Source organism: Eptesicus fuscus, chromosome 14 (genome assembly GCF_027574615.1).
Source record: "Eptesicus fuscus isolate TK198812 chromosome 14, DD_ASM_mEF_20220401, whole genome shotgun sequence".
In the NCBI taxonomy this organism is placed as follows: Eukaryota; Metazoa; Chordata; class Mammalia; order Chiroptera; family Vespertilionidae; genus Eptesicus; species Eptesicus fuscus.
This window is the reverse complement of record NC_072486.1, coordinates 82,912,291-82,934,043: the sequence shown is the minus strand read 5'-3', so window position 1 is coordinate 82,934,043 and position 21,753 is coordinate 82,912,291. Positions and strand designations below refer to the sequence as shown.

Below are 21,753 nucleotides of genomic sequence, written 5' to 3'. Positions count from 1 at the left end.
TAGAAATAAACACAGGGAAGCAGCCAAAATTTGGACACAAAGAAACATGTCACAAATGAAAGAAATGGAGAAATCTCCAGAAAAGAACTAAATGAAATGAAAGCAAGCAAACTACTAGATACAGAGTTCAAAGCAATGGTTATAAGGATGCTCAAAGAATTTGATGAGAGCTTCAGGGGACTTAGTGAAACTTTCAATATCTTAGTGATAATTTTAAGGATCTTAGTGAGAACATCAAAGTTGTGCAAAAGGACCAGTCAAAAATGGAGGATACACTAACTGAAATGAAGAATAATTTACAGGGAACCAACAGTAGAATAGAGGATTCCAAGAATCAAATCAATGATTTGTAATATGAGGAAGCAAAAAACACCCAACCAGAAGATCAAAAAGAAAAAAGAATCCAAAAATATGAAGATAGAGTAAGGAACCTCTGGGACAACTTCAAGCAACATTCACATTATGGGGGTGCCTGAAGGAGAAGAGAGAGAACAAGGTATTGAAAACCTATTTGAAAAAATAATGACAAAACTTCCCCTACCTGGTAAAAGAAATAGACTTCAAAGTCCAGGAAGCACAAAGAGTCCCAAACAAGAGGAACCCAAAGAGGCCCACACCAAGGCACATAATGGAAATGCCAAGGATTAAAGACAAAGAGAGAATCTTAAAAGCAGCAAAAGAAAAGCAGTTAATGACTTATAGGGAAGTACCCATATGACTGTCAGCTAATTTCTCAACAGAAATTTTGCAAGCCAGAGGGAGTGGCAAGAAATATTCAAAGCTATAAACAGCAAGGATCTACAACAAAGATTACTCTACCCAGAAAAGCTCTGACTTAGAATTGAAGGTCAGAAATAGCTTCACAGACAAGAAAAAGCTAAAGGAGAGGGTAGGAGTAGCTGGGAGAGATCGATGGGAGGAAAAAGAGACATATTTAATACTTTAATCAATAAAGAATTTTTAAAAAAAGGAAAAGCTAAAAGAGTTCATCATCATCAAACCAGTATGATGTGAAATGTTGAAGGGTCTCTTTTAAGAAGAGAAAGAAGGAAAAGGAGAAGGAGAAGGAGGAGGAGGAGGAGAAGGAGAAGGAGAAGGAGAAGGAGAAAGAAGGAGAAGGAGAAGGGAAAGAAGGAGAAGGAGAAGGAAAAGGAGGAGAAGGAGGAGGAGGAGGAAGAAAAAGATAAAAAATACGAACACACACACAAAAAGAAAATATATGAACAATATGGCAATAAATACATATCTATCAACAATTGAATCTAAAAATCAAAATAAAGGAACAAGAAATCTAATGAACAAAACAAGGAATCTCTCTATATATATATATAAGCCTAAGCGACCAGTCGACCGTCGCTATGACGTGCACTGACCAACTTAGACGAAAAGAGAAACAGGCGATTGAGTCGATGAAAGATCACAATCAGGTGGGGCTGTGCTGCGTTCACGTTGGGAGGCCGGGCCATCGGCCCAAATTCCGCCGCTCCCCAGGCCCCGCTCCAGAGGTGTGGCGCCCCGACCCCATCAACCCCTCCAGCCATGTCCTCCCAGGGCAGCCGGACCAAGGGACAGAGGGAGGGGGAAAAGAGACCACGGACTCCGTCCCTAGCGCCCGCCTCCTCCTATCAGACCAGAGCCACCCCAGGACTTGCAGGAAGGGGCACAAAGTGGCGGCCTTGCCACACAGCTACCACGACTCCCTGGTCTGCCCCGGTGCCCCTCAGGCACTCACCCCACTTCTCCAAGCCTCAATCTGCACCCCTAGCGAGGCCATGGGAGCTCTGCCCTGGGGACCCACTTCTCCGTAGCTGGGTGCGGCAGACCGGGAGATGCGAGGGGCGGCGTGGAAGACAGGGGCAGACGCTCAGCTGGCGGGAATGAGCGGGAGCGGCTCCTCCGACGGCCTGGCACTCCGTGCACTGCTACATCCCTCGGGATGTGATTCCGGTTTCAGCCTGATCCCCACAGGCAACACAGAGGGCCCCCACCGGTGCACGAATCCATGCACCAGGCCTGAGTCAGATGAATAAAACAGAACCAGAGTCCTGGAACCATGGAGCAGACCACTGATGAATCTCGGGGGCGGGGGGGGGGGGGGGGACAGGTTAACAAAGAACTGCTATGCATGTATGCATTACCCATGGACACAGACAGTAGGGTGGTAAAGGCCTGGGGCAGAGTGGGAACTGGGTGGAGGGGGGTGATGGGGGGAAAGAGGGACATCTGTAATAATCTCAACAATAAAGGTTTTAAAAGTCAATAAAACAGTAAGTGGCTAGTTGCTCAGTGGTTAGAGCAATGGCCTGCTCACCAAAGGACCAAGGGTTCGATTCCTGCTCAAGGGCACATACCTGGTTATAGGTCCAATCCCTGGCCCAGGTTGGGGCATTGCAAGAAGCAACCAATCAATGTCTCTCTCATCAATGTTTCTCTCTCTCTCTCCCTCCCTCCCATCCACTCTCTCTAAAAAGAGTCAATAAAAAAAATTTCCTCAGGTGAGTGTTAACAAAAATAATAATAGCCCTAACCGGTTTGGCTCAGTGGATAGAGCGTCGGCCTGCCGACTGAAGGGTCCCAGGTTCGATTCCAGTCAAGGGCATGTACCTTGGTTGCGGGCACAGCCCCAGTGGGGGGTGTGCAGGAGGCAGCTGATCGATGTTTCTCTGTCATCAATGTTTCTGGCTCTCTATCCCTCTCCCTTCCTCTCTGTGAAGAATCAATGAAATATATTTAAAATAATAATAATAATAAATGAATAAGATAACAGTAAGTGTCTGAGGTGGGGGGTTGTCGGTAAGGCAGATCAGACGGGTGGCGACAGGCATGTCCCGGTTAGACCTGAGAGGAGGAGGCTCACTGGTGCTGACCTTGACCTTTGGACAGATTCATTAAGGAGGGTCAGCATGAAGAAGGTGCAGGGGGTGGGATGACTGAGGGAGGGGTCCAAATGGGGGACGGTCTTATTGGGGTGGAGAGTCCAGGTCTTTTGGACAAAGGCCAGGGCTCATCTAGGCACTGAGGGGCTCTCACTTGCCCACCAGCCACCGCTCATGCGCTGCCACGTTCTGGGGATCCCTGCCACCCCGCTCCTCCCTGAGGTGCTCTCTGAACGAATGGCCTCAGCATGACTTCGAGTGGACACATGAAATCATTTCGGCCCTGGGCCTCGATCTCAGATGACATTGCAGCACCGTATCTGTTCACACTGGTGGTTCCTGTGTAAAGGAAAGTGGCTTCACTGCGAACATTCACTGAGGCGCCTTCCCGGCCGCAGCGTCGGCGGCTGGGTGAATCCTGGCTCCTTAGCCTTCCACGCGGTGTCCCCGTGGGACACGAGCTGTTTTGTGCAGCGGTATCCGTCCCTTCCCTGGCAGCGTCCTCCCGTTTCCAAGCCCAGACCCTGCTCCCAAACCTCCCGACACCCCGGCCAGACCTCCAGAGCCCCCCTCTGCGCTGTGCTCCCCCGGCCCACACCTGCTCCCAGCCCGCCCCTCCTGACCTCATGAGCCTGTGCCCTTGAGGTGGCACGGGAGCCGCCCTGAGGCGTGAGCCCCGTTCGCCGCCTCCCGGCTGGACACGGTTTCCGTCCGGCACCTGGTGGCTGATCAGACCTGCCTGCCCTGGCCTGGCTCTCCCAGTCCTGTCCTGGCAGCGAGGGGGCGGCGTCCCGGGCCGAGTCTGCACGCCCGGCTCCGCATGTCCACACCGACAGAGCCCTCTGACCCAGCCAGGAGTGCGAGCTCCATGTCTGCGCGTGACTGTCCCCCTGTCCTTCCGAAGGCCGGGGGGAGGGCGCCCTGATGGTGCACACAGGGGAGGTGGGCCCCGGCGCCCGGCCCGCGCCCTGACGCCGTCCCCGTTGCAGGCCTACATGGAGGACCACCTGAGGAACAGGCACCGGCTGGAGAAGGAGTGGGAGGCGCTGTGCGCGTACCAGGCGGAGCCCAGCAGCTCGCTCGTGGCCCAGAGGGAGGAGAACGTGCCCAAGAACCGCTGCCCTGCGGTGCTGGCCTGTACGTACCGCGGGCGCCACGGGAGGGCGGGACCGGCTGGGCCTCACGGCTGGGAAGCCCCCCTTCCGCACCCCACCACGCGCCCTCCCTGCGGCAGCCCGTCCCCCGCTGTGAACAGCAGTGCGGACGCCCCGTGAGGCTGTCCCAGCCTAAAATCAGAGTCCGTGTCTGTCTGGGGTCGGGCACAGTCCTAAAACCCCAGTGGGGACAGAGGTGGCGGCTGCCTGCGCTGTGGGGCGGCTGTCATGGTGCGTGGGGAACTTGCTGCTACACCCCTCAGCCTCACCCTCTGCAGCTGGGAGCATGCGGTCGCCCTGGCAACGCGGCGCTGTGAGGGTTGGAGGGGATGAGCGTGGTGCCCGCTGTGGGCCGCGCCCTGGCCAGGAGCCCCTGACAGAGGAAAAGCGGGAAGAAAAGTCCAGCCGACAGCTGCTTATCAAGCACCTGCCGTGCGCCAGGGACTCGCCACAGACACCGGTGAGCCACGCGTGGCCTCTGTCCTCGGGACCCGGATGGAAAGAGTTGGGAAGAAGCAGATCTCAGGGCCGCTCGCCGCAAGTCCCCGAGGTCAGGTGCAGGCTGGGCTGGCAGGTCTCGTGGGTGGGCGTTAGCCCAGAGCCTTTCCCGGGCACCCTCCCCCGTGGAACCCAGACACAGCGGCCGAGGGCGGTACCATCCCTTCCAGGCGTTGCGCAGTCCTGATGGGCAGGCTCAGGGCCAGCAGCAGTCCGGTCCTCGGCCGCACAGGGACCAGGCCCGGCTGCGGCGACGCCCCCTCTGACCAGAGCCGGAGCCACGAACAGGAGCCACCTTCTTCCTGGGACTGAGGGACTGGGAGTTTGACCCGGCCGTCCGCAGTCCGGGCGGCCCGCCGTGGGGCGTGAGGAGCAGCCCTGCTGGTGGGTGGGAAGGGCGGGGGGGGGGGGGGGCAGCGAGCCCACAAGGCTGGGTCAAGGGGATAAAGGGTCCCCAGCAAAGGCGCATCCCTCCTCCGCTCACACAGCCACCTCCTCCCGCCTGGAGGGAAACCATCCGGAGTGACCTGCACCCTTCGGAGTGGGGACCTGGGGGGCGTCTCTCACACGCTGGCTGGTCTTGCCACGTCCACACGGAGAGCCTTGGAGTGAGTGGGTGGGGCCTCAGAGGCAGTGCCTCCCTCGCGGGGTCTTCTCGCCCGGCAGTGGGAGTTTTCGTTGGGCAGTGGGCGTGCCACTGTTGGCTTGCAGAACTCGGGGTCTTCCTGCCGTGAGCCCGACGTGGGCCCAGACCCCTCCCCCGGCTGCGCCAGAGCTCAGCTGCGCCGTCCTGCCGTGCGCTCTCTGGGAGGTTTTCATCCCCAGTTCGTGGTTCCTCCCCCTCCGTGCTCTCCATCACACATTTTATAAGCACAGTTACACCTTCAAGTCATTGATAAAACCCTCACAGAGTAACCTCGGGCGGGGCGGGGCGGGGTGGGGCGGGGCAGGGAGGAACGGCTGGTGGCCATCCCGGCAGCCGGGCTCTGCGTCCTCGAGGCCCTGGTGACCTGCGGGTGCTCGCCAGGTGCCGCCACCAGGCGCAAAGAGCAATGCCACCCGGCAGCGTCCCTTCCCCCAACCCTGGGCGGCGTGGGCCGTCTCACATCAGTGCCGGTCGCCCTCCTGACCCAGAGGACCTGACACCGGGACCCGTGAGGGCCCCTCCCGGAGCCCTTTGCAGAGGAGAAACGCCGCTGCTCGGCACAGCCCCGCACTCTCCCCTGATGACATCACACACACTCGGCTGAACCACAACCGATGGTCAACTACACACTCGCGACCTGACTCCACAACGGCTCCTCGACGGTGGGCCATTTTTGCTGGTGTGTGTGTGTGTGAGTGTGTGAGTGTGTGTGTGTGTTTGGGTGTTTATGTGAGTGTGGGAGTGTGTGTGGGGGGGGTGAGTGTGTTTGGGTGTGTATGTGTGTGTGTGAGTGTGTGTGCATGTGTGAGTGTGCGTGTGTTTGGGTGTTTATGTGAGTGTGGGAGTGAGTGTGTATGTGATAGTGTGTGTGGGTATGTGAGTGTGTGTATGTGTGGGTGTGAATGGGTGTTTATGTGAGTGTGAGTTAGTGTGTGAGTGTAAGTGAGTGTGTTTGGGTGTGTGAGGGAGTGTGTGCATGTGAGAGTGTGTGAGTGTGTGTGTGAGAGTGTGCATGCGTGTGGGGGGTGTGAGTGTGTGTGACAGTGAGTGTGTATATGTGTAAGTGTGTATGTGTGTGACAGTTGAGTGTGTATATGTGAGAGTGTGCATGTGTGTGTGAGGGAGTATGTGCATGTGTGACAGTGAGTGTGTATATGTGTAAGTGTGTATGTGTGTGACAGTTGAGTGTGTATATGTGAGAGTGTGCATGTGTGTGTGAGGGAGTATGTGCATGTGTGTGTGTGAGAGTGTATGTGAGAGTGTGTGCATATGTGTGTGAGTGTGGAGGGTGTGACAATGAGTGCATGTGAGACAGTGTGTGTTTGACTGTGTGTATGTGTGAGAGTGTGCATGTGTTTGGGTGAGTGTGTGAGGGAGTGTGGGTGTGGGTGACTGTGTAAGTGTGCATGTGTGTGTGGGTGTGTGAGTGTGTGCATGCGTTAGTATGTGGGTGTGGGTGTGAGAGTGTGAGTGTGAGCATGTGTATGTGACAGTGAGGGTGTGTGAGTGTGTGCATGTGTGAGTGTGAGTGTGTGTGAGTGTGTGTATGTGACAGTGAGGGTGTGTGAGTGTGTAGGTGTGGGTGAGAGTGTGTGAGTGTGTGTGAGTGTGAGTGTGTGTATGTGACAGTGAGGGTGTGTGAGTGTGTGTATGTGACAGTGAGGATGTGAGAGTGTGTGTATGTGACAGTGAGGATGTGTGAGTGTGTAGGTGTGGGTGAGGGTGTGTATGTGACAGTGAGTGTGTAGGTGTGGGTGAGGGTGTGTGAGTGTGTGTATGTGACAGTGAGTGTGTGTGTATGTGACAGTGAGGGTGTGAGAGTGTGTGTATGTGACAGTGAGGGTGTGAGAGTGTGAGTATGTGACAGTGAGGGTGTGAGAGTGTGTAGGTGTGGGTGAGGGTGTGTGAGTGTGTGTGTGTATGTGTGTGTGTGTGTGTGAGAGTGTGTATGTGACAGTGAGTGTGTAGGTGTGGGTGAGGATGTGTGAGTGTGTGTGTGACAGTGAGGGTGTGAGAGTGTGTAGGTGTGGGTGAGGGTGTGTGTGTGTGTGTGTGTGTGACAGTGAGAGTGTGTAGGTGTGGGTGAGGGTGTGTGAGTGTGTGTGTGTGTGAGAGAGTGTGTGAGTGTGTGTGTGAGTGTGAGTGTGTGTATGTGACAGTGAGGGTGTGAGAGTGAGTAGGTGTGGGTGAGGGTGTGTGAGTGTGTGTGTGTGTGTGAGAGTGTGTAGGTGCGGGTGAGGATGTGTGAGTGTGTGTGTGACAGTGAGGGTGTGTGTGTGTGAGAGAGAGTGTGTGAGTGTGTGTGTGAGTGTGAGTGTGTGTATGTGACAGTGAGGGTGTGAGAGTGAGTAGGTGCGGGTGAGGGTGTGTGTGTGTTTGTGTGTGTGTGAGAGTGTGTGACAGTGAGTGTGTAGGTGTGGGTGAGGATGTGTGAGTGTGTGTGTGACAGTGAGGGTGTGTGTGTGTGACAGTGAGGGTGTGAGAGTGTGTAGGTGTGGGTGAGTGTGTGTGTGTGACAGTGAGAGTGTGTAGGTGTGGGTGAGGGTGTGTGAGTGTGTGTGTGTGTGAGAGTGTGTATGTGACAGTGAGTGTGTAGGTGTGGGTGAGGATGTGTGAGTGTGTGTGTGACAGTGAAGATGTGTGTATGTGACAGTGAGGGTGTGAGAGTGTGTAGGTGTGGGTGAGGGTGTGTGTGACAGTGAGTGTGTAGGTGTGGGTGAGGGTGTGTGTGACAGTGAGAGTGTGTAGGTGTGGGTGAGGGTGTGTGTTGTGACAGTGAGAGTGTGTAGGTGTGGGTGAGGGTGTGTGAGTGTGTGTGTGTGTGAGAGTGTGTGAGTGTGTGTATGTGACAGTGAGGGTGTGAGGGTGTGTAGGTGTGGGTGAGGGTGTGTGTGACAGTGAGAGTGTGTAGGTGTGGGTGAGGGTGTGTGAGTGTGTGTGTGTGTGTGTGAGTGTGTGTGTGTGTGTGTGACAGTGTGTGCTTTATTTGTTTGCTGATGGAACTGCGTCACAGTGAGTTCCAGGCATCATGCCATCTCACCACTCTAGCCCGCGTCTCCTAAAAACAAGGACGGTGCCTGCACCCTCACAGCCCTGTTAGGACTAAGAAAGTCACAATGGTCTCTGATACCCTCTTTCAATCCCCCAACGCTCCCAGAATTCCAGCGACGTCCCTGACCACAGCTTTGGGTGTGCTTCTTTAACAGACGCAGGCAGGCGCCGCTGTGTTTCGGATGCTCCGCTCTGTAACGCCCTTGGTTTTACACTCGCTTTGCTTTCTGAGGTGGCCTCCCAGGGGCCGTCTCACCGGCCCAGTCCCAGACCTACTACCCACCGTGCTCGGCCGCACCCCGCCACAGAGGCCTCCCGTCCGCACCGCCTCGCCAGCGTGACCAGCGTCTCGTGGCCTCAGCTGGAAGACCGTGGCCGCCCGTCCCTCGCACCTGCCCAGCCACCGGAACCTCGACAGCAATCTGCCCTCCCGTCTACCGTCTCCACCTCCTCGCCGTCCTCGGAGGCTTCCGTTGGAACGCTTCCGTCTGCAGGACGAGAGGTGTGCACCTGCGAAGCTTTTGGTTGAAACAGACAGGACGGACGCTCCCATGGCCCCACCGTCTGCACCAGCAGCCAGCACCGCGGCGCTTGCTAACCGGCTGAGGGGGGTCAGCGGGCACCCACGCTGCCTTGGGCTGCTCCTGGGGGACTCTCGGTCTCTGCCGGGCGGCGCTTGTCACGTTGCTGGGTGTGGCAGCAAAACAATGGCCTTCGAGGTGCCCTCGTCCCAACCCTCAGGATCGTGACTACGTTACCTGATGTGGCAAAGGCTCGCATTCCACGTGCCCTCACAGGAGTTATCCTGGATCGCCCCGGGGACCATGCCCGAGGGAGGCAGACGTGAGAGGAGAGGCCACGGGGCCGGAAGGCTGGGCAGCACCTGGAAGCCAGGCCCGCGCACTCAGAGCGGTGGTGTCCGCGCTGGGTGTGTGAGCGCTCCCTCCAGCAGCCACAGGACCCGCACTCCCTGAGGCCAAGGACGCACTGGGGGGTGTGAGCTGGCCAGTCACGCGTGCCCCCGGGATCCGTCACGCACCTTCGTCTCTGCCACAGTGATCGGAAACCGTCTGCAAAGAAAACATCTCTTTAGCTTCTCAGAACCCAGGAACAAACAGGAAATAAAAATGTGTCGCTCGCCCTGGCTGGGCGGCTCGGCAGGTTGCGTGTTGGCCAGTGCTCTCAGCGGTCACTGGCTGGGCTCCCTGCCGGGCGCATGCCCAGCTCTCGGGTTGGGTCCCCAGCCGGAGTGTCTGCGGGAGGCAACCGATGTTTCTCTCTCCCTCTCCCTTCCTCTCTCTCTCAAATCAATTAAAAAACACATCTTTAAATGTATTGCTTTGCATCAACTACAAGCCCCAGTCAGTAAAGGCGTTTCTGTGTGTGTTGGCGGAACCCTTAGGCCGGCCGTCTGGCCTCACCGCAGCCCATGGTGCGGGAGAGCCTCGGCTGTGGGTTTACAGAGCAGAAGCCGCCCCTGGGCCTGCGACGCCCACGCAGGAATGGTGGCCCGACGCCGTGGGCTTATCCCAGGGCACGGTCTACATGAGCGACTCGGAGCTGACCCCCCAGACACGCGCTGGCCCGTCCCCCGACACACACATACCTCCACGGCCAAAGCTGCAAAGCACGGACGGTGGCGTCCGCCCAGCGTGATGGTTTCATCCAAATCCCAAAGGGAAATGGCAGCGGTGCCAGTCCAGGCTGACCACTTGGACGGCCATGACCCCGCGGACTCCGCCTCCGCACACCCAGGCCTTCCCTGCTAGTGAAGGGCCCACATCGCCGTGCACTGGTCGGCGAGTCACTCCCCAGCTGTGGGAGCCGTCCGTAGAGATCCTTGGTATCGGCGGCCACGGAGGCCTGGCGCCCTCTCGGGTGGGCTCCGGCGGCGCGTGTGGCACAAAAACATGGATTGGTTGCCTCCGCACGCCCCCTATGAGGGATCGAGCCTACAACCCAGGTCCACGCCCTTGGCCAGGAACTGAACCGTCGACTCTGTGGTACACGAGACGACACCCAACCACCTGAGCCACACCCGCCAGGGCTCAAGTCCCTTCTTGGTAGGCGTCTTCTCCTTCCCGCTTGGCAAAGCTGACGCCTGCGGCCTCGTAAAGCTCCTGGGTGGCGTTGGCTAATAGCACTGTGTCTCACAGAAGCCGGGGTCCCCCCAGGCCTGCCTCACACAGATGCCGAAAGGAGCTCACCCCGAAACCCAGGCGCAGGGCACACTCTGTGAGGTGACCTGTGCCCGGCGGAAGCAGGGAGCGGGCCTCGCCCTGAAGTGGGACGGAATGGCCACAGGAGGTAAACGCATTTCTAAAACGACAGTCACCATTGTGGCTCTTGTTGGAGGAAAGGCCTTGGTCACGGCCGGGAAGACAGCCTGAGTCCGTGTCTCCTGGCTCTGCGGGAGGTCGGAGGGAGTCCAGAGCACGCCAGCGGCCGAGCGCCCCGGGCCACACCTTCCTGCTGCGGGGGTTGGCCCGGGGCTGTGTTTGCTGCCGGCGCAGGTGTGAGAACAGGAAGGGACCGGATCCAGTCCGCGGAGCCCAGGCCGGAGAGAGGATGAGCCGCTTCCCCTCAGCTCACAGCCCCGCCAGGCCGCCCTCCGCCCCATCACGGAGGACAGGGGTGCCGCGGTCAGAGCCCGATGTCATCACGCTGACTCCAGGGACATCGCCTCAAAAACGATGGCTGGTGCTGCTCGGTGGTTAGACCCCCAACCCCCGCACCGAAGGGTCTCAGGTTCCATTCCGGTCAAGGGCACATTCCAGGGCTTCAGGTTCACTCCCGCCCCTCTTCAGGGCACAAGCAGGAGACAACCAGTCAATGTCTCTCACATCGATGTTGCTCTCTCTCTCCCCCTCCCTCCCTGAAAAGCAATGGAGAAAAGTTCCCTCACATGAAGATAAAAACCAACAACACAGCGAGCAGGAAGAGTGAGCCAGAGTAACTCAGACTCGCCCAGCTGAGCCGAAAACCCTCGCCCGCCGCGGGGCCGCCCCTCTGTGCCCTGGCCTCGCCACTCTGCAGGCACCAGGCGTTTCAAAAGCAGGTTCAAGGGGCCTAATGCCAGAAACTGAACAAGCTCCCTGCTACCTCACAGAGCCCCGGCTGTGACAGGCAGGCATGGAGCTCTGACGTTTTGAAGCCCCCGGGGGGCTCCCAGGAGGCCCCTGAGCCCCCGAAGCAGCTGGCACTCTGCGCAGGTCGGGACGGCAGGCCGGGACCGCAGGCCCTGCTGCCAAGGGTGCCTGCTTCTGAGCCGCCCCATCTCAGGCCGGTGTGTCCACTTGACCTTAACTTTGGAGGTCGTGTTTATAACACAGTAGGGTGTCAGAGTTGCCCAATTTTTCTGGTAAATTTATTTCCATTTCCTGCCCGTTTTCATTCTCTCAAGAATAAATGTGCGCGGGAGCCCAAAGCCACTACCCGTATGTCAGCGGGTGCTTTGGCAGCCGCCACTGTGCATTCCGCAAAGCACGTGGACAACATCTGGGTACATGCACAGGACACCTCTTACGCGCCACGCCTGCGTGGGCTGTCCCCAACTCTAGATGGTTCTGATCCGTCTTGTCTCTGCTGGGAAGAGCTGACGTGAATATCCCAATGAGAGCGGGAGGGCGGCCTCCAGGCCACAGACACCCTCCCCGAGTTGGAGCAGTTCCAGGACTCCCAGCGCCTCAGGCCCCAGAGCTGTGATTTAGAGACTAGTGCCAGCCCGGGGTGGGAAGCACAGACCACAGCCCGAGGCCGGGAGCAGGGCCGCGGAGAACCGCTCGCACTCACCAAAACCGCTTCCTGCGCCAGCCGCCACCGTCAGAGGAGGCGCAGGTGTGCACGGCGCCAACAGGCAGCCCGGGCAGAAGGCTGCAGAGCGCGTGCCATGCCGTCGCCCCTCGCGCCAGTGACTCCGCTCCAATGCACCTGCGGGGAGGGACAGACTGGTGGCTGCGGAGCCAGGGGCGCTGGAAGGAGAGGGCGGGACCCGGTGACCCACCCGCTCCCAGCAGGCCCTGCTCCGTTCCCCACAAGGTCTCCTTTTGAAAGTTCCTGCAAAAGGGCAAAGAGGGCCCTCACTGTGCGCAGCAGGGGGACGCATTGGAGAGGTCAGGGCCTGCACCCCCCGGCTTCTGGGCTCGGCGTGATGGCAGTGCTCTGCCTGTTTATGGTGTGTGTGCCAGGGAGGCCCCGCGGCACACCTCGGCCCTGTTCCCGCCGGATCCGCATTCTCCTTTCCTCTTAGTCGCCTTTTAAAACGAAATTCCTGTCACCTCGAGGATTAGGCTGCTTGTAGAGGACAAAGCTTGAAGTATTGGCCTAATAGCTTCCTCTGAAGGTCGATATTTATTTACTACGATGCCAAACATGTTTAAAGGTAAACTCTATGTAAATGTCGCAAATAACGGTGGTGTTTGAACTTTACATATAAAAACAAGAGTCTCTCCAGTTGTACCAAGTGGGACATAGTGTCAGGTCCTCGCACAGCCCGATTCTCCTCCACGGACGTGACGGGGGTAAGCTCCGTGGGAAGGGCTGAGCACTCGGAGGGACGCCGCCTGCAGGGGCAGCCACGGGGCACTCGGGCACCGCTGCGCGCTCCTGGGCGGTGTGGGCTGGCACAGACCTGACTCTGCTCTGGGCCTTTGCAGACGACCACTCCAGGATCCTGCTGAAGCCGGAAAACAGCCACAGCCACTCGGACTACATCAACGCCAGCCCCATTGTAAGTACGGTCCCCACGGAGGCCACCAGCCTTTCCCAGGGCACCCTGTGGGCAAACCATGTGAGGCTGGCAGGGAAAACATGCCCTGCCCTGCTCCCAGTAGAGAGCTGATAATTAGCCTCAACTGGGTAACTAGCCTCAACCAGTAACCAGCCTTAATCAGGTAACTGGTCTCTACCAGGCAACCAGTCTTAGCCAGGTAACTAGTTTCAACCAGGAACCAGCTTTAACCAGATAACTAGTCTCTACTAGGTTACTAGCCTCAACTAGGTAACTAGCCTCAAACAGGAACCAGCCTTAACCAGTTAACTAGTCTCAACTGGGTTCTTAGTCTCAACCAGCAACTAGCCTTAACCAGGTAACTAGTCTCAGCCAGCCAGGTTATTAGTCTCAACGAAGTAACAGGTGTCATTCAGCAACCAGCTGACCCAGTGATCCAGGTGGCTGAGTCCTGGCAGGGAGCAGTGACCAGGAGGGGCCACTGCCCCCGGCCTGAGGTTTGCCCTTTCCTAGGCCCGCTGGTGCCCGATGCACTCAGGGGAATTAGAGCCACGCCTGGCACCTGGGCGTCTGGAGGGTGCAGGTGCTGTGCCCTCTGGGAGCTGGAGCTGCAGACCAGACGAGGGACAGGGGTCTCTGTCACCCCGTGACCCCTCACTGTCAGGTCCCCGCGGCCAGCCCACCGTCCCAGCTTCTGGGGAGGTGCCCCTGCCCTGGGCAGGGAGGGCAGGGCTAGGGGTCTGCAGCCGCGGGGAGAGGGCTGTGTGCCTGAAGGCAGAGGCCACAGGAGTATGGGGCATGGCATTTAAACGGGCAGCAGAGAAGGGCTTGGTGTGGGTTTATGAGGGCGAGAGGCTGAGGTCGCCTCAATTTAGACGTGTTTCTCCACGTTGGTCTTAAGGGGGGCGTAGCGACGTCTCCCCGAAATCTTGATTTGCATCCAGTCAAGGGCTGTGTGGGGCGCTGCCTGGCTGTTATTCCGAGGCAACAACTTTACAGGTGACGAGGTTTGGGGGGGACAGGGTCTTGGACTCGCGAAAGGCACCCCGCGTGCTAGCAGCGCCCTGGCTCCCCGGTGGCGAGCTTCCGTGAGAGCATCGCCACGGGACTTCAAGCGGCAGCTGCTGACGGGCCACGCGGCCACACTAGCTGGCCCTTCATCCCAAAGGGCCCGTTGTCTACGCCTCTTGTCGAGACCCCGCGGGCCTGAGCCACATGGCGCTTCCCGGCACTTCTCACCGCCCGTCCAGGCAGCGCAGGAAGACGGCGGCGTGCCCGCCTGCCCGGCCGAGCCGCCCGGGCCTGTGGCCGCGTGGGAGAAGGCTGTCCGTGCTGGGCCCTCCTGCAGGTGCCTCCGGACCTCGGACCCCGGTTCCCAGGTTCTCGTGCGGCCACAATCTTCTCCAGCACGTTGCCGTGTGCTTGGACTTTCTTGTTGGTTCTGATTCAAACCATCAAGGCGAAGCCGCGCTGGTGGCCGCCGCCCGCTGTGGGAGGCGCTGTGTCCGGGGAGGCGGGTCCGGAGCTGCCCGGCCCCGGCCCGCGACGGACCGTGGCACTGACCCCTGACCCCTGGAACCAGGAGAGTCACGTCCTTCCGTGGCTCCTGGTCCCTGGGAGGACCCACGGGAGAACTGAAGGCGTCGTCCCAAGCCCCGCCCTGTGTGGTTCCGAGGCCCCGCGCCGCCGAAGCCCCGCGTGGGGCGGGCCCAGATGCTGGTGCAGGGGCAGCTCCTGCGGGGACGGGTCAGAAGGCGGCCCGAGAGAGAAGTGACCTTGTGCTCCCTCCTCTGTTCGATGCCACAGCCTTCCTTACGCCGGAGGTGTGAGGGGGCACTGGAAGCCATGGAGCGTCCTCTGAAACGGCGGCCGTGGCAGCTGCGCCCAGCGGCGGGCTGAGAGCGCCGTTAGGGCTGGAGCCTGGCTGCGCAGGAGAGACTGGCATGGTCACCGCGGTCATGCTCAGCCGCATTAAACTCCGCCACCGCCCGTGGTCGATAGTGGGCGGTCTCTGCGTTTAAATCGGAGGCCGGGAAAGGGAACCAAGGCCTGCTCTCCCGCACGGTGTCCGGGAGGCCCCTCAGCGGGGCACTGGGCGGAGGCTGAGCCCCGGCCGTCACCTGGCAGCTCTGTCAAAACTGCACGTTTCACAGCAGGGACAGGCTGAAGTCTCCATCAGCAGGTGAGCACCGCCTCCCTCTTCATTCTGCAGTTTCCTAAGGGAGGAAATGTTTAAGGTTTTAATCCAGTGTCCCTGGATTGGTAGGATCAACATCATTACAATGTCCATACCCAAGGCACTCTACACATTCAATGCCATCCCTATTAAAATACCAATGGCACATTTCACAGATCTGGAACAAATACTCTAAAAATGTATATGGGACCAAAAAAGACCCTGAATAGCTGCAGCAATCTTGAGAAAGAACAACAAAGTTGGAGGAGTCACAATACCAGATTTTAAGTTAAACTACAAAGCCACTGTAATCAAACAGCCTGGTACTGGCACAAGAACAGACATATAGACCAATGGGACAGAACAGAGACCCCAGAAATCGACCCAAGCCATCATTCTCAATTAATTTGACAAAGGAGGCAAGAGCATATAATGGAGTCAAGGCAGTCTCTTCAACAATTGTGTTGGGAAAATTGGACAGATACATGCAAAAAAAATGAAACTAGGCCACCAATTTACACCATACAGAAGAATAAACTCAAAATGGATAAAGGACTTAAATGTAAATGAAACCATAAAAATCCTAGGAGAAACCATAGGCAGCAAAATCTCAGACATCTCTCCTAGCAATATGTTTACGGTACAGCTCCTCGGGCAAAGGAAACTAAGGATAAAATAAACAAATGGGACTACATCAAAGTAAAAAGCTTCTGCACAGCAAAAGAAACCATCAACAAAATGCAAAGGGAGCCCACCGTATGGGAGAACATGTTTGGCGATGATACATCTGATAAAGGGTTAATATCAAAAATTATAAGAAAGTCATACAACTTAACAGAAGGAAGACAAACAATCCAATTTGCCCTAACCGGTTTGGCTCAGTGGATGGCGCTTTGGCCTGTGGACTGAAGGGTCCCAGGTTCGATTCCGGTCAAGGGCATGTACCTTGGTTGCGGGCACATCCCCAGTAGGGGGTGTGCAGGAGGCGGCTGATGGATGTTTCTCTCTCATCAATGTTTCTAGCTCTCTATCCCTCTCCCTCTCTGTAAAAAATCAATAAAATATATATATATTTTTTTTTAAATGGGCAGAGGACCTAAATAGACACTTCTCCAAAGAGGACATACAGATGGCCAAGAGACATGAAAAAAATGCTCAAAGTCACTGATCATCAGAGAGATGCAAATTAAAACGACAGTGAGGTATCACCTCACACCTGTCAGAATGGCTGCCATCAACAATCAACAAACGACAAGTGCTGGCGAGGATGTGGAGAAAAGGAACCTCGTGCACAGCTGGTGGGAATGCAGACTGGTGCAGCCACTGTGGAGAACAGTATGGAGTTTCCTAAAAAATTAAATATGGAACTGCCATTGACCCAGTGATCCTACTACTAGGAATATATCCTAAGAAACCCGAAGCACCAATCAGAAAGGATGTATGCACCCCTATGTTCACAGCAGCACAATTTACAATAGCTAAGATCTGGAAACTGCCCACGGGCCCATCAGTAGACAAGTGGATAAAAAAGCTGTGGCATATTTACACCATGGAATACTATGCAGCAGTGAAAAAGAAGAATCTCTTACCCTTTGAGTCAGCATGGAGGGATCTGGAGAGTCTCATGCTAAGTGAAGTAAGTCAGTCAGAGAAAGACAAGTATCTCATGATCTCACACATATGTGGAATCTAAGTAACAAAATAAACTGATGAACAAAATAGATGCAGTGACAAGGAAGCATGGAACAGAGTGTGGAATCCCAGAGGGAAGGCGGGGGAGGGTGCATGGGTGAGAGGTTATCAACCAAGGACCTTTATGCACATATGCATGGCTCTTGGACACAGACAGTGGGGTTGGGAGGACCTGGCGGGGGAGGGGAGGGCTGGAGGAGTTCAATGGGGGAAAAGGGGACATATGTAATACTTTCAACAATAAAGAATTATTCAAATAAATAAAGTTTTAATTCAATGTTTAACTGATTTAACTGGTATTCGAATGCATTTGTCTAATTAACTAGTACAAATTGATTCCTCAGAGGATGATGCCCTGAATAGCATAAGCAACTGGCCAAATAAGAGAGCCAACTCTTTGGCTCTCAGAAAATGTTTACAAGCAAACATTTTGTGCAATAATTATGGTTCATAGTCAGCATTTTCTTAACTAAATCTCCACTCATAAGAATAAACTGCGAAACTAATGTCAGCTCCTAAGCCAGAGTCTCCCCTTGCTCCCCATAAACCCCCAGACTGAGGCTGGTGTCCAGAAGGGCCACTTGTTCTTAAGAGAGCGTCTGTGGAGGTTGCTTCAGGCACCAGGAAAACAGGTGTGAGGTCAGAGCACAGAAGGAGGACGTCATGTCCACTCTCATGTCAGTTTCAGAGGGCGGCCCAGCTGTCCCCAAGGCGGCCCCACTGACACCCGCCCATGGCCCCCTCCAGCCTCCAGGACACGCTGAACGCCTCCTCTTTAAGATCACTTCGAGAGGACACTGGGGAAATTATTGCAAAGTTTTTAATGCACATTAGCGTTTCTAGAGAGAAAACCAGGCAGTCATGCCTATCACATAACTAGAGGCCCCGTGCACAGATTCATGCACCAGCGAGGTCCCTCAGCCTGGCCTGTGTCTCTCGCACACTGGGACCCTCAGGGGATGTCGGAGGCCTGGTGCACGAATTCAGCCCAATCCCCACAGGCCAGGCTGAGGGACCCACTGGTACATGAACCTGTGCACCAGGCCTCTAGTCTATGCTAATTAGACCGGATAGACTGGATGTTTTCCGGATGTCATTCCGGACATCCTTCCTGATAAAGCCAGAGGAGTAGGTGGCCAGCAAACCGCCTGCGGCCTCCCGCCCAGGCCAGCCTCACCCCCCAGAGGGGACCCCCACCCCAATGGGGGCATGACTGGCCTGCAAACCACCCACAGCCCCTTGCCCAGGCTGGCCTCACCCCCAGCGGGAACCCTCCACCCCGATCCAGGGCCCCCTTCAGGGCAGGCCAGCCAGCCCCCACCCATGCACCAGGCCAATATCCTATATAATAAAAGGGTAATATGCAAATTGACCCTAATGGCAGAAAGACTAGAACAACCACTGAACCAGTCACTATGAGGCGTACTGACCACCTCTTGGTCCCTTTCCCTGGCTGACCGGCTCCGATCGCCCGATGGCGAATGGGAAACTGGGGGTGGATGGCAGCAGGGGCAGGGCCGGCTGTGGGCAGCTGGAGAAGATGGCCCTGATTGCAGACCAGGCCTAGGGACTGTACCCACGCATGAATTTTGTGCACTGGGGCTCTAGTATGCATATAAGATCTTTGGTTAATCTCTTCCCGCCCTCCCCCCTCCCCCCTTTCCTCTGATTCATCAGTCTGTTCCATGCCTGTGTGTTGAGCATCTGCCCCCTGGTGGTCAGTGCCCATTATAGCTTCCAGTTGAAAGGTCCATAGGTCCAAAGGCCCAAACAGTCACTTAGGCTTTTATATCTAGACTAGAGTCCCGGTGCACAAAATTTGTGCACAGTGGCGGGGGGTGTCCCTCAGCCCAGCCTGCACCCTCTCTAATCTGGGACCCCTCGAGGGATGTCTGACTGCCTGTTTAGGCCCGATCCCGGTGGGCTAAATGGGCAGTCGGACATCCCTCTCACAATCCAAGACTGCTGGCTCACACCCGCTCGCCTGCCTGATTGTCCCTAACTGCTTCTGCCTGCCAGCCTGACCACCCCCTAACCACTACCCTGCCAACCTGATCGACGCCTAACTGCTCCCCTGCCAGCCTGATTGCCCCTAACTGTCCTCCCCTGCTGGCCTGGTCACCACCAACTGCCCTCCTCTGCTGGCCCTGTCACCCCTAAGTTCCCTCCCTTTCCAGCCTGGTCCTCCCTAACTGCCCTCCCCTGCCAGCCTTGTTGCCCCCAACTGCCCTCCCCTGCAGGCCTGGTCTCCCCTAACTGTCCTCCCCTGCAGGCCTGGTCACCCCCAATTGCCCTCCCCTTCAGGCCTGGTTGGCCCTAACTGTCCACCCCTGCAGGCCTGGTCCCACACAACTGCCCTCCCCTGTAGGCCTGGGTCCCCTCCAACTGTCCTCCCCTTGTAGGCCTGATCACCCCCAACTGCCCTCCCTTGCAGGTCTGGTCCCTCCCAACTGCCCTCCCCTGCTGGCCTGATCGCCCACAACTGCCCTCCCCTGCTGCCTGATCGCCCACAACTGCCCTCCCCTGCTGGCCATCTTGGGCAGCCATCTTGTGTCCACATGGGGCGGCCATCTTTGACCACATGGGGGTGGCCATCTTGTGTGTTGGAGTGACGGCCAATTTGCATATTACCTCTTTATTATATAGGATTAGAGGCCCGGTGCACAAAATTCATGCACTCAGGGGGGTGGTTTCCTTCAGCCCGGCCTGCACCCTCTCGCAGTCCAGGAGCCCTTGGGGGATGTCCAGCAGTCGGACATCCTTAGCGCTGCCGTGGAGGTGGGAGAGGCTCCTGCCACCACCCCTGCATTTGCCAGCCATGAACCCAGCTTCTGGCTAAGCGGTGCTCCCCCTGTGGGAGTGTACTGACCACCAGGGGACAGCTCCTACGTTGAGCATCTGCCCCCTGGTGGTCAGTGCGCATCATAGTGACCGGTCATTCCACTGTTGGGATGACACTGGCTCTCCGACATCCCCCGAGGCGTCCCAGATTACGAGAGCACACAGGCCAGGCCAAAGGACCCCACAAGTGCACAATTGGGGCCAGGGAGAGATGTGGGAGGTTGGCCAGCTGGGGAGAAACCACAGGAGGGCTCCAGGGCATGTCCAGCCTGTCTCACTCAGTCCTGTTCAGCTGGACTCCAGCAGCAAGCTAACCTACCGGTCAGAGCATCTGCCCCCTGGTGGTCAGTGCACATGATAGCGAGCAGTTGAGTGGCCTTAGCATATCCTATCTAATAAAGAGGGAATATGCTAATTGACACTCATGCCATTGCAAAGATGGCAGTGCCCACAGCCAATAAGGAGGGAATATGCTAATTGACTGTCCCCACCCTCAAAGATGGCAGCGCCCACAGCCAATAAGGAGGGAATACGCTAATTGACTGTCACGCCCTCAAAGATGGCGGTGTCCACAGCCAATAAGAAGGGAATATGCTAATTGACTGTCATACCCTCAAAGATGGCAGCACCCACAGCCACAAGGTGGCAGTGCCCAGTCCCCTCAGCCCCATGGCAGCAGCAGAGGTGTGATGGGGCATCGCTTTCCCCTGATCGCGGTGTCGCCTCCCGCTCCTGAGGGCTCCCGGACTGTGAGAGGAGGCAGGCCGGGCTGAGGGACCCCCACTCCAGTGCATGAATTTTCATGTACCAGGCCTCTAGTCATTAGCATATTATGCTTTGATTGGTTGAACGGCCAACTGGGAGACCAGACACTTAGCATATTAGGCTTTTATTATATAGACTAGAGGCCCGATGCACGAAAATTCGTGCAAGAGTAGGCCTTCCTTCCCCTGGCTACCGGCACCGGCTTCCCTCTGGCACCCAGGACCCGGGCTTCCCTCGCAACCCCGGCTTCATCCGGAAGGACATCGGTCTAATTAGCATATTACACTTTTATTATTATAGATTGCCCTTCTACAGCTTAAGGCAGATCGCAGGGCTGTTCCACCTGCGCACCGAGGGTCATAGGAACGCTCCGTGCTGGTGCCCAGGTTCACCCGGCGTCTTCACAAACTCGTCACCCTGTGGACAGTGGGTTTCGCACAAATGGCTTCACCTTTTCTGAAAACGCCTGGGGATCCCAGGATTGAAGGGCATCAGACCTTGTGCTGCCCACATCCCTCCCCTCTCATGTCTCAGTCACAGGCCAGGACCAAGCAGACTCTCCCTTCCTCCACAGTCACAGAGCTTCTGGTTGTGAACTTGGCTTTTGTACAAATAAAAAGTATCCCACAAGACATGTGAAAGTGAGACACTCTTCTCCCACCAGCACTCCAGGTGGCCGATGAGCTCAGCGTGGCGGACCTGTGTCCTGTGTGCGTAACTGTGACCTTTAAATCAGAGCATCCTGAATCCTGGTTGACACCGGCGTCCCTCGCGGGCGGAGCCGAGCGCCAGGCGTGTGGTCTGGCCAAGCAGCTGTCCATAGGCTGAGCCCCACGGTTCTGGGGGCGTCCTGCGACCCTATGGGCTGGGGGGACGGCGATGGGACGGGTTGCGGACACCAGCGGGCGTGGCCCTGTCCTCGGGGTGGCCAGGGCGTGGCGTTGAGGGACAGCCTGTCCCTTCGCCAACCTCGGAATGTGTTCAATCCCCTCGCCCTCCAGCCTGTTCCTCCTGCTGCTTGCTTTCCTGCTCAGTCGTCTTTCAATCAAGTGTTCTAATGAAGACCTTTGGCGCACGCCTCCCCGTTGAGGCTGGCAGGCGGCCTCGGACAGACCGCCCGGCCTCTCTGTCCCCCCTCTGGTGGGGGTCAGCTGCTGCGGCCGGCCCCCTTCCCAGGACGCTGACCGTGCGTGGCTCAGCCGTGCCGAGCCTTCGTGGTAACAAAACAAGTGCCCCGGGGGCGGTAACGCTTTCCGAAGGCACTGCCGTTCAGGAAGGCTTCCCGGGCGGAGGCGCTTCGCCATGAGCGGTGCCCTCACTCTGCG

General features: G+C 57.0%; 1 protein-coding gene across 1 annotated transcript in view; it reads left to right on the top strand.

The window, feature by feature from the left end:
- The window catches only part of PTPRN2 (protein tyrosine phosphatase receptor type N2), a 428,035-nt gene that overhangs the window by 381,567 nt on the left and 24,715 nt on the right, over positions 1–21,753 (top strand). The window contains exons 17-18 of the mRNA XM_054726069.1: positions 3,866–4,013; positions 12,881–12,954. Coding sequence (XP_054582044.1) covers positions 3,866–4,013; positions 12,881–12,954 — 222 coding nt within the window. The remainder of the gene's footprint in view (positions 1–3,865; positions 4,014–12,880; positions 12,955–21,753) is intronic.